Raw genomic sequence first — 12,041 nt, 5'->3', positions numbered from 1 at the left:
AGGACACATGCTACTAATAATAGTAGTGCTCAGATTTTCCTGAATCTGAAAGCTGACAGATTTCTTCACCAAATAGTCACTGAACCAGCAAGAGATGACACCATTTTAGATTTGGTATTGGTGAGTAGTGATGACCTCACATAAAAACTGATTGTAGTGGACAATCTTGGTTGGAGTGATCATGAGCTAATTCAGTGTAAACTAAATGAAAGGATAAACAAAAACAGATCTGCAACTAGGGCCCTTGATTTCAAAAGGGTGAAAACTTTACAAAATTAAGGGAATTAGTTAGGAAAGTGGACCAGATTGGAGAACTCAAGAATCTGAACATGGAGGAGGCTTGGAAGTACTTTATATCAAACAATCTGAAGCTGCATCCCAAGAAAGCGAAAAACAATCGTAGGGAATGGTTGCAGACCAGACTGGATGAGCAAGTATCTCAAGCAGGTGATTAGCAAAGCCTACCAGGAATGGAAGATGGGTTGGATCAGCAAGGAAAGCTACCTCTTGGAGGTCAGAAAATGTAGAGATAAAGTGAGAACTGCCAAAATTCAAGCAGAGCTGGACCTTCAGGAAATTAAAACCAATATTAAAAGGTTCTATAGCCATATAAATAAAGAGAAAACAAGGAAAGAAGAAGTGAGACCTCTAAAGAGGATATTTGAGAATGGAGTAGAGATTAAAGATAATCTAGGCATGGCTCAACACCTAAACAAATACTTTGCCTCCATTTTTAATATGGCTAATGAAGAGCTTAGGGAGAGTGGCAGGCTGGCTAATGGGAGCAAGGATATTGAAAACAGAAATTACCACACCCAAGGTGGAAGTCAAACTCAAACAGTTTAACTGGACTAAATTGGGGAGACATGGATAATCTCCATCCAAGAATATTAAAAGAATTGGCACATGAAATTGCAATCCCAATAGCAAGGATTTTTAATGAATCTGTAAACTCGGCAGTCATACCCTATGACTGGAGAATTGTTAATGCAGTAAAAGCTGTTTTATTGGGCATGCTGGGAGAATGGGGGGTGCCAATAAATGAAAAATGCCGGTTAACGAAGAGGGAGGAAGTTTGAGTGTGGGAGGGAGTGCAGGGGTGGGGGTTGGGGTGCAGGCTCTGGGAGGGAGTTTGGGTCTGGGAAGGGGCTTGGGATGCGGGAGGGGGTGCTGGATCTAGGGGCCACTCACCTCATGTGGCTCCCTGCAAGCAGCAATCTGTCCTGGCTGCTCCTAAGTGGAGGTGCGGAAGGCAGCTCTGTGCGCTGCCCCCGCCCTACCGTACCCTGAGCTGTGACTCCACAGCGCTCATTGGCCGGGAACCGCAGACTGTGGGTGTAGGCAGCATGCAGAGCTGTCTGCCACTCCTCTGCCTAGGAGCAGCCAGGACAGGTCGCCGCTTGTGGGGAGCTACCTGAGGTGAGCAGCCCCTGGATCTGGCATCCTGCACCTTAAGACCCTTCATGCACCCAAACTCCATCCCAGAGCCCTCACTCTGCACCCCCTCGCACGTCCCAAACCCCTGCCGGCCCCACACCAACCGAACAATAAACTGAACTTTCAAGAAAGATCAGAAATGCTAGTTTATAGTGTTTTCCAGTTGGTGAAGTGCTGGATAAAACAGCTTTTACTGTATATATTTAAGTAAGGGGAAAAAGGTGATCTGGGAAACTAAAGGCCTGTTAATTTGACCTCAATTGTATGAAATGTCTTGGAACAAATTTTGAAAGAGAAATTAGTCAAGAACAGAGAAGTAAATGCTAAATGGGTTAAAATACTACATGGTTTTACAAAAGGTAGATCATGCCAGATTAACTTGATCTCCTTTGAGAAGATAACTGATTTTTTAGAAAAATCTACCTGGATTTCAGTAAGGCATTTGATAATTTCCCATATGGAACTGTACTAGTTAAATTGGAGAAGATGGGGATTAATATGAGAATTGAAAAGTGAATAAGGAACTGGTTAAAAAAGATTACAGTGGGTCATACTGAAAGATGAACTGTCAAGCTGGAAGGAGGTTACTAGTGGAGTTCCTCATGAATTGGTTTTGGGACCAATCTTATTTAATATTTTTATTAAAGAGAGTATGCTAATAAACTTTGCAGATGGAGGAGAACTGGAATATCATACAAGAAGATCTGGATGACCTTGAGAATCTGAAGAATAAATGGGATGGAATTTAATAGTGCTAACTGCAAGTCATGCACTTAGCTACTAACAGCAAGAATTTTTGCTGTAAGTTGAAGACTTATCAGTTGGAAGTGACAGAGGAGGAGGAAGACCTGGGTGTATTGGTTAATTCCAGTATGACTATGGGCCGCTAATGTGATGTGGCCATGAAAAAGGCTAATGTAGTCCTAGGATGCATCAGATGAGGCATTACCAGTAGAGGTAAGGAGGTGTTAGTACCATTATGCAAGGCACTGGTGAGACCTCATCTGGAATACTGTGTGCAGTTCTGGTTTCCCATGTTTAAGAAAGTTTAATTCAAACTGGAAAAGGTGCAGAGACGGGCTACTAGGATGATCAGAGGAATGGAAAACCTACCTAATGAGAGGACACTCAATGAGCTTGGTTTGTTTAATCTAACCAAAAGAAGGCTGAGGGGAGATATGACTGCTCTCTATTAATACATCATAGGGATAAATACCAGGGAGGGAGAGGAATTATTTACACTGAGTGCCATTGTGGACTCAAGAATAAATGGATGACAATAAGTTTAGTCTTGAAATTAGATGAAGGTTTCTAACCATCGGAGGAGTGAAGTTTTAGAACAGCCTTCCAAAGGGAGCAGTGGTGGCAAAAAACCTGGCTGGCTTCAAGACAGAGTTTGATAGGTTTATAGAGGGGATGATATGAGGAAACTGCCTACAGTGGCATCTCCAATAACCAGTGATGGGATGCCAGATGGGGAGGGCTCTGAGTTACTACAGAGAATTCTTTCCCAGGTGTCTGGCTGGTAGGTCTTGTTCATGTGCTCAGGGTCTAACTGATCATCATATTTGGGGTCAGGAAGCAATTTTCCCTTGGGTCAGGATCGGCAGAGACCCTGGTTTGGTTTTTTTTTTGCCTTCTTCTGCAGCATGGGGCATGGGTGATTTGTAGGGTTAAACTAGTGTAAATGGCGGATTCTTTGTAACTTGATTTGAGGACTTCAGTAACTCAGCCAGAGGTTACAGGTCTATTACATGGTGGGTAAGGTTCTGTGGCCTGTAGGGTGACCAGACGTCCCGATAAAATCAGGACTGTCCCGCAATTTGCCCTGATATTTCGCTCTGCTGGCAGCACTGGTTTTTTTTTTTGCTCCGCCTGCTGCACTCGGCTTTTTTATTTTTTTGCGTGATGCTGATGGGACACACCCCACGTGTCCCGATATTTTCTTAATCTCATCTGGTCACCCCAGTGACTTGCAATGTGTGGGACGTCAGACTAGATGAACATGATGGTCCCTTTCTGGCCTTAAAGTCTATGAGTACTGATAAACTTGTTAAGATCAATAGCTTTTGCTGGACCAAACTGATAGTAAACCAAACCCACCAGCCTAACAAGGCAACCATAAGGAGTCCCACCACCAGATTTAGCACTTGTACTCTGATTTTTAAGAACCATCACAAATGTCTTATCTAGAGAATCAACTTTATTCAATCAAATTTAAACTACTTGCTGAAAGAGAGAGCTGGGGGACCTTACTATAGCATCTTTTGTGTTCTTGGGGAAGTCACTTGCCATCTGCAAAATGGGGATAATACTTAACATCAGAAGATGTTATAATGATTAAATAGACAGTGTTTGTAAAGCACGTGAAATCTGAAAATGATCTTCTGCCACAGAAAAAAAATTGTAGAAGAGAGAAAATTTCCTTGGGGCAAGCTCCAACACATCATCCCCTAGTGAAGAAAAGGTTTTCAGTGGTTAGAGAGAGCAGCCCTATAATCACACAGATGTCCTTTGTTGTTATTAATCATGTTTATTACAGCAATGCCTAAGGGTCAACCAAAAGAAGGGTCCTATTGTGCTAGGTGCTGAACACACACAGAGCAATAGACAGTCCCTGCTCCGAAAAGTTTACAATCCAAATAGACAAGACAGATGCAGGGTAGGGGGCAGGGTACAAAGAGACAACAGTATGATGGCAGCAAACAGCATGTTAGTTCCACGATTTTTGGGGCTAGGTTTAATTCAGAGGGGATAAGCAAAATGGAAAAGAAAATGAAGAAAGAAAGTGAGAACACTAAGGAGAAGAAAGTGACGGGGTTGGGCAGGAGAAGGGGATAGGTGGGGCAGGAGTGGAGTGAAGCAGAGATGAAAAGACTGAGGAAGGAGGAAGGATGGAGAAAACAGCCAATCAGCACAGGCCAGACAAAATCCAGTCAAAATCTGTAGAAAGTCTCCAAATGGTCCAAGGTCCCTGCTTTGGCTGCTCCTGTTCCTACCAGCTGGACTCTCTGCTGACATTGCAATTAGGGCTCCCAACTTTCTAACTGCACAAAACAGAACATCCTTTGCCTTGCCCTGTCCCTTCTCCGAGGCCCAACCCCTGTCCTGCCCCTTCTCCGAGGCCCCACCCGTGCTGACTCCATCCCCCCTCACTCCGTCATTCACTCTCCCCCACTCTCACTCACACGCTCATTTTCACCAGGCTGGGGTAGGGGTTGGGGTGGGGATGAGAGCTCCAGTTGGTGGTGCGGGCTCCCAGCTAGGGATGAGTTCAGAGTGCAGGAGGAGGCTCCGGGTTGGAGCAGGGGATGTGGGCTCCAGGAGAGAGTTTGGGTGTGGGAGGGGGTTCAGACAGGGGGCTGGCGGTGGATCTGGCTCCTAGGTGGAGGGGCCAAAGGGCTCTGCATGCTGCCCATGCCCACAGGCACCACCCCTGCAGCTCCCATTGGCTGAGATTCCCGGCCAATGGGAGCTGCAGAGTTGGTGCTTGGAGCAGGGGCAGTGCGCAGAACCCCTGTGGTCACCCCTGCGCCTTGAAGCTGGACACGTTGGCTGCTGCTGGGGAGCTGCATGGAGTCAGAGTAGGCAGGCAGCCTGCCTTAGCCCTGCTGTGCTGCTGACTAGAGTTTTACTAGCCCAGTCAGCGGTGCTAACCGGAGCCACCAGGGTCCCTTTTTGACTGGGCACTCCAGTTGAAAACTGGATGCCTGGCAACCCTATTCTTTCTGCAGTTTCCCCCCAAAGGCCACATGGGGGGGTGGCAGACAGGCGCCACCTGGGTCCTTGTTTACCCAGAATGTACCCAGGGTCACCCCTGCATAATTTTGGGTCTCTAGAGTTTTTTGGGGAAGCAGTAGACATAGATGGGCCTCATTCTACCCCCCGTCCTTCTCCCCAGTGCAGCAATCCTGGGAGAAATCCACCACCCTGGGGCATTCACTCAGGGGTTGTGTCTTCACTACAGAATAAACTTGGGCTCTTACTCAGGTGTTGCCTCAACCCCCTCCCATCCACACACAAAACCATCTCACCCCAAGGTTAGTGGTGCTTTCAACTCGGCCTAGCTGCTTGTATGGGGCTAGAGACTAAAAATTGAGTGAGACCTTCACTCAGGCTGATACCCGCCTACTTTGCAGTGAGGATATAGGCTAAATCAATCATTTGAGCGCTGACAGTTCTCCAGCACCTTCATACTTCCATCTATGCCCAGGAGGACAGACAAGTTCTATAATTCACTAAGAAAGAACCATAGAGCACCTCAGTTTATTGCAGCACAAAGAATAATGGGAATGACCCTACAAGTCCTAGCGACACACATAGGTGAGCGCAGCACCAGTGAGGATCCAGTAACTTGGGTATGGCTTTGCAGAGTGGCTGCTCACATACAGGCTAGGCTAACTCCAGTGCTCAGGCGCAGGTACTGATCACCCAAGTTAACTGCAGTGTAGACATATTGACAGGGTGAGCACCTCTGCACCTCTCCCTAGGCTCTCTCTCCACCAGCAGCATGGCTTCTGCATGCTGTAGCTGATTGCCTATGTGTTTTCCACCAGGATCATAGAAGGCAGAGAGATGGAGTTAGTGCAGCAAGAATGTGTGACAGAAATTCTCTGGCCTTGCCAAAGAATGATACCATGTAGAACAGTTCAACCTTCACCAACCAGCCACTCCCCTTCCAAATCCTTAGAGCTGCAATTGGGGAATGTTCTTGCAAAGGTATTTCCAAAGGCTTGGAGAAAAAGAACCAAGTCAAGGTGGCTCTGCTCCACTGCTTGTGAGATCATGAGAGCAAAAATGTCATGGAATTTTTGCTATCTTTCATTCTGTCCATAAAATACAACAGAGGGGATGAAAACATAAAGCCAAGTTCTAACCTCCAGATAAAAGGGCTCTCCAATATTGCACTTGGAGTGCTAACAGACCTTCAGCTGTAGCAGTAACCACCTCCCAAACAGCCACATTGCTCTCCTTAAAGTCTTAAAACAGCTGGGATAACTCAGTCTTTATAGAAAACAACACCCAATTTCACAGAGCTACAAGTTATGGCAGCGAGCACAATCATTCTTATTACCCCTCACCCAGAATGCTCCCCACCCCCAACCTTCTCTATTCAACACAGAAATAAAAAGTCACCCATTCAGTTTAGTTGAGAATAAGTGTATGCACTTTGCTTTTACCTTCTGTGCTGGGTTTTTTCATTTCTTCCACCCTAATTAGTTTCTTTCTGACTCTGCGAGTAGAGTTAACCAGCTTGTGCAACCTCTTAAACTTCACCGACTCCTCTGTTTCATCATCCGATTGTTCTCTTGACTGGCAAAGAAACAAAGAGAATGTTAATAAAGTAATTGTTCCATAGCTTGCTCCTTGAAGTCAAGTTAACCCAACCCAGCTGCCACTCTGTGTCAAAGCAGCTCTGTAACTGGCATTATATTCTCCACCCAGGTCAGAGGGAAGCATTGAAATTATTGACAGGTTTCAAAGTGCATAACATACCATTTTGACTTCTAATTCCGTGCAATGTGAGGTCCTAAAAGCACTGAAATACATTGCTGCCCTTGTCTTCCTTTCCATGCATTGTAATAACTACTTTCACGTCCTCCTTCAATGCATTCCAGGCAGGGCTTTTCTTACCATACCAGTTACACTCCTGTGGTTTGGGTCAGGCACTGGTTTGTCTGGCCTGTCGGAACTTGCCATTTAAACCCGGTAATAAACAGCTTCTCCAAACTGAAACTCTATCATTGACTTTTTCCAGTCTTCCCAGAAAATCAAAACCAGCAGTACAAGAAGGGGACGGGAAGGAAGAGACTTCATTCTCTGTCTCGTCATTAGTTACACGCCGCCACAGCTACAAAATCCTCTCTCTCCTCCTCCCCCTATCCCACACTCCTTTTGAAGGCTCTCAAGGCTAGGCTTAGGATGGGACACAACATTCCTCCAACAATGACCAAGGGAAAACTCTGACCTTTTCAGATATACAGTATAGTCCATATTCCCCAACATCCCGTTTCATTCTGCGTCTGATCCATTATGCTCAGTTCCAGCTGTTTTCCCTCAAGTATCAAACATTACAGAGGCAAAAAAATATTCACTCGCTCCAGCAGCAGACACACAACAAGCTGAAACAATTTATTCCTTGTGGACGAAATGAGGGTTCCAATTTTTGAGACAGATCCAACGTTCAATATGCTACTTCCTCTGTTTTAATCTATTTAGAATGTAAAAAGAGGGAGAGAGGGAAGGAAGGAACTCTAGCTCTTACAGTACAGGACTAGCACTGTATGCAGTGCATTCCAGCAAGCACTGCCCATTCTAGCTGGAGTGCTGCACAGATTGTATACCTTTGTCTTTGTGTACACCCCAGCCAATTCATCACATTCTAAGGTCCAGCTCAAAAATCTTAATGCGTCTTCCTCTCAATGAACTTTAGGTCATCTGAGCTTCTATTTCAGACTGCATTCTTTTCTTTTCATGAAAAAAAAAAAATCCTGTTTTTACCTAATTGTGAGCCTATTTAAAGGCTGGCAAAATAAGATAGTGTATAGGCTTTTAAAATATACATAAAAGTCAGAATGGAACAACAATACAAACCACAGGACAGGATGTCAAATGGCAAACACACCGGGGTATATTTTCAAAGTCCAAAATGGCACTGAGATGCCATTTATTGAAAGTCAATGGGAATTAGGTACAGCTTTGAAAATATATCCCTCACAGGGCCAAATTTTCTGCTGGTGCAATTCCTTTGAAGCCAGTGGAGTTGTGCCAGCAGAGCATTTGACCCACATTCCTCAATTTACTTGATTAAAACAAAATTCACATTATTCTAAAATAAAAAAGGACTAAATCGTCTGCTGGTCAGATGCAGTATGGCAATTCCAATGTTGCTAAACAAAAGAATCCAAAAGACTCAGTGAGTGCATTTATCATAGGGACCAACACAGTATGTAATTAATTACCCAGAGTGAAAGATTATTATTTTAACACAACGAAGTAGGATAGCAGCAGACTGATTTAAATCAAGATGAATCATAGAATATTAGGGTTGGAAGAGACCTCAGGAGGTCATCTAGTTCAACCCCCTGCTCAAAGCAGGACCAACACCAACTAAATCATCCCAGCCAAGGTTTTGCCAAATCAGGCCTTAAAAACCTCTAAGGATGGAGAGTCCACCACCTCCTTAGGTAACCCATTCCAGTGCTTCACCACTCTCTTAGCGAAATAGTGTTTCCTAATATCCAACCTAGACCTCACCCACTGCAACTTGAGACCATTACTCCTTGTTCTGTCATCTGCCACCACTGAGAACAGCCGAGCTCCATCCTCTTTGGAAGCCCCCTTCAGGTAGTTGAAGGCTACTATCAAATCCCTCCTCACTCTTCTCTTCTGCAGACTAAATAAGCCCAGTTCCCTCAGCCTCTCCTAATAAGTCACGTGCCCCAGTCCCCTAATCATTTTCATTTCCCTCCGCTGGACTGTCTCCAATTTGTCCACATCCCTTCTGTAGGAGGGGGACCAAAACTGGACACAATACTCTAGGTGTGGCCTCACCAGTGCCGAATAGAGGGGAATAACTACAGACTGGTCAGCCTCACTTCAGTCCCCGGCAAAATCATGGAGCAGGTCCTCAAGGAATCCATTTTGAAGCACTTGGAGGAGAGGAAGGTGATCAGGAACAGTCAACATGGATTCACCAAGGGCAACTCATGCCTGACCAACCTGATTGCCTTCTATGATGAGATAACTGGCTCTGTGGATATGGGGACAGCGGTAGATGTGATCTGTCTTGACTTTAGCAAAGCTTTTGATACTGTCTCTCACAGTATTCTTGCCAGTAAGCAGGGCTGGCTCCAGGCATCAGCAAAGGAAGCAGGGCCTGGGGCGGCCAATAGAAAGGGGTGGCACTCAGTCTGTTATTGGTGGCACATCCGGGGTCTGCGGTGGCAATTCAGCAGCAGCTCATTTGCTCCACCTCAGAATTTGGCAGTGGGCCCTTCACTCCCTCTCCTCCTCTTCGGCAGCACTTTGGCGGCAGCTCAATCGGGTTTTTCTTTTTTCTCTTCTTTTTTTTCTGCTGCTTGGGGCAGCAAAAAAGCTGGAGGCAGCCCTGCCAGCAAGTTAAAGTAGTATGGATTGGATGAATGGACTATAAGGTGGATAGAAAGCTAGCAAGATTGTCGGGCTCAATGGGTAGTGATCAACAGCTCAGTGTCTAGTTGGCAGCTGGTATCAAGTGGAGTGCCCCAGGAGTCGGTCCTGGGGCCGGTTTTGTTCAACATTTTTATTAATGATCTGGATGATGGGATGAATTGCACCCTCAGCAAGTTCACAGATGACCCTAAGCTGGGGGGAGAGGTAGATAGCTGGAGGGTAGGGATAGGGTCCAGAGTGACCTAGACAAATTGGAGGATTGGGCCAAAAGAAATCTGATGAAGTTCAACAAGGACAAGTGCAGAGTCCTGCACTTACGAAGGAAGAATCCCATGCACCACTACAGGCTGGGGACCAATTGGCTAAGCAGCAGTTCTGCAGAAAAGGACCTGGGGATTACAGTGGACAAGAAGTTGGATATGAGTCAGCAGTGTGCCTTTGCTGCCAAGAAGGCCAGCAGCATATTGGGCTGTATTAGTAGGAGCACTGCCAGCAGATCGAAGGATATTTGTTTGATTAAAAGCAACAGCAGAGTCTGACCATCAGAACTTTCCTATCAAGCAGGAATATCTATATCTCTATTTTTTTTTGTAGGGGAGAAAGACTGTTAATACCTTATGGATTAGACTTTACGCTTCTGCCATTACAAGTGGTAGTCACAAGAGCTGGTCTGGATTTTTTTCAGTTAACTTTTTTGCTGGAAAATGATGATTCTTTGAAACAAATAGTTTATGGAACAGGATTGGGTTTGACAAATTTCCCATTTTGAAAGTAATTTTGAAAAAAGTTTTGAAATTATTGAAACAGGACATTTTGGTATTTTCTGAACAAAAAGTTCCATTTTTTGGTTTGAAATGGCTTTTCATTTTGAAATGTAAATTCATTTATATTTTTAAAATGTGAAAAAATAAAAAATGTCAAAATTGGAACCAAATGTGTCAAAATGATCAAAAAAAATGTTTTGATTGACTGATCCTCTTTTTTTTTTGTTTGCTGGTTCACAAAATTTTTCAACATTTCAACTTTTCATCCCAATTTGGGATGGGAAAAAATGTTACAAGTCTCAAAATTTCTCACAGGCTGGGAAAACCATTTCCCACCCAGCTCTAGCAACCGTTCTCCTGCAGGCTTTTTCAACGCTGCTTGCTATTAAATTTGCTATCAAAATCTTCTTAAGTCTTTCAATGTATTGTAATAATACAAAAGTACAGGAACAATCTCTGGATATTCAGAGGAGACCCTTGCAAAGTGTTGCTCTGAGGTGGAACAATTTTATAGGTAACGAAAGAAATCTACATTACAATCAGTGGTTTCCTGCAGGGAAAGGTCCCACAGCAATCAAGGCTAGCAATCAGAAAGGGCACTTTATAGCAGTCAACATGGTAGGTGTCCCACTCAGAAGGTCAGAGAGCGTTTACAGTGCAGTGAGCCTATAAATGTTTTATTGCTACACGTATAAGGCTATCCTATTACACTAAATTTCAGCACAGTTAACCCTTTCTGTACAGCAAATAGAAGAGGCATCTAATATGCATAATACCCTGACTCTGAAGTAGCCCTATTAAGAGACCTTCCTGAATATTCTAAAGGGAAAACAAATGGATTTACAGTACTGTAAATAGGAACAACCTAATTTCCATCCTTGCTGCTTCAAATTTTTTCCATCCAAAAGCCCACATGGCTCAACTTTTAATTATTTTGGCTAATGCTGTATGTAGTAATTCTGTGGTGAATGCATAAGTGTTTCATTTCTCGTTTCCATGGCAACATTACATCAGATTGCAGACAGCTGGCTCCACAGTTTTAAACCATAACAAATTGACCAAGCCAATACAAAAAATGATACATGCTTTAAAGAGATAGTGCGCCATTCTGCTGCCAGTGGAATAGAGCAAAGCCTATGGGGCCTATTTGGCACTTATGCTTGGGCGGAGTCTCCTTTCCCAGCTTCTTTTGGAACAAGTGCATCTTTGACACATCTGCAATGTTCTAATAGTGAAGAAACTGGGCCAGTTTGGAGAACTCTATTGGAGAACACAACTGCACGAAGGACTATAGGGAAACTGGAATTAAATTAACAGCATCTGTAAATACCAAGGACTGCATACAGAGAACCACAACAATTATGCACTGAATGACTGAAAAAGTATAACTCCAAGCTGTAGCTGCAGCCTCAGCTCTTTCTCTGAGAGCAAGTGTGACCATAAGACTGAAAATGTTCTTGAAACTCTAATTGCGCCATCACCTTTGCCATGCTCTGTGCTCAGAAAGGCCTCTGAGTCTGTACCCCACACAACCTCCCCTTCTTCCTTCAATAGCTATTCTCAAAAACCATATTTTCCCACAGTCCCTTAAACCAAATTAGAACAATTTTAAAAGTATTTGTTTAAAAAAGTAATCCAGGGAGTAAAATAAGCACTGCAGCCCCATAACTTATTGTTCTCCATCCC

The 12,041-nt window shown here is 44.2% G+C and overlaps 1 protein-coding gene across 1 annotated transcript in view; it reads right to left on the bottom strand.

Annotated features, from left to right (window-relative positions):
* SASH1 (SAM and SH3 domain containing 1) overlaps positions 1-12,041 on the bottom strand; it is a 178,009-nt gene that overhangs the window by 51,418 nt on the left and 114,550 nt on the right. Inside the window, 1 exon segment of the mRNA XM_030556531.1 lies at positions 6,618-6,750. Within this exon segment, the coding sequence (XP_030412391.1) occupies positions 6,618-6,750 (133 nt within the window).

Source organism: Gopherus evgoodei, chromosome 3, assembly GCF_007399415.2.
Source record: "Gopherus evgoodei ecotype Sinaloan lineage chromosome 3, rGopEvg1_v1.p, whole genome shotgun sequence".
Classification (NCBI taxonomy): domain Eukaryota; kingdom Metazoa; phylum Chordata; order Testudines; family Testudinidae; genus Gopherus; species Gopherus evgoodei.
Note: the sequence above shows the minus strand (reverse complement) of the source record. Positions and strands in the feature narration are given on the sequence as shown.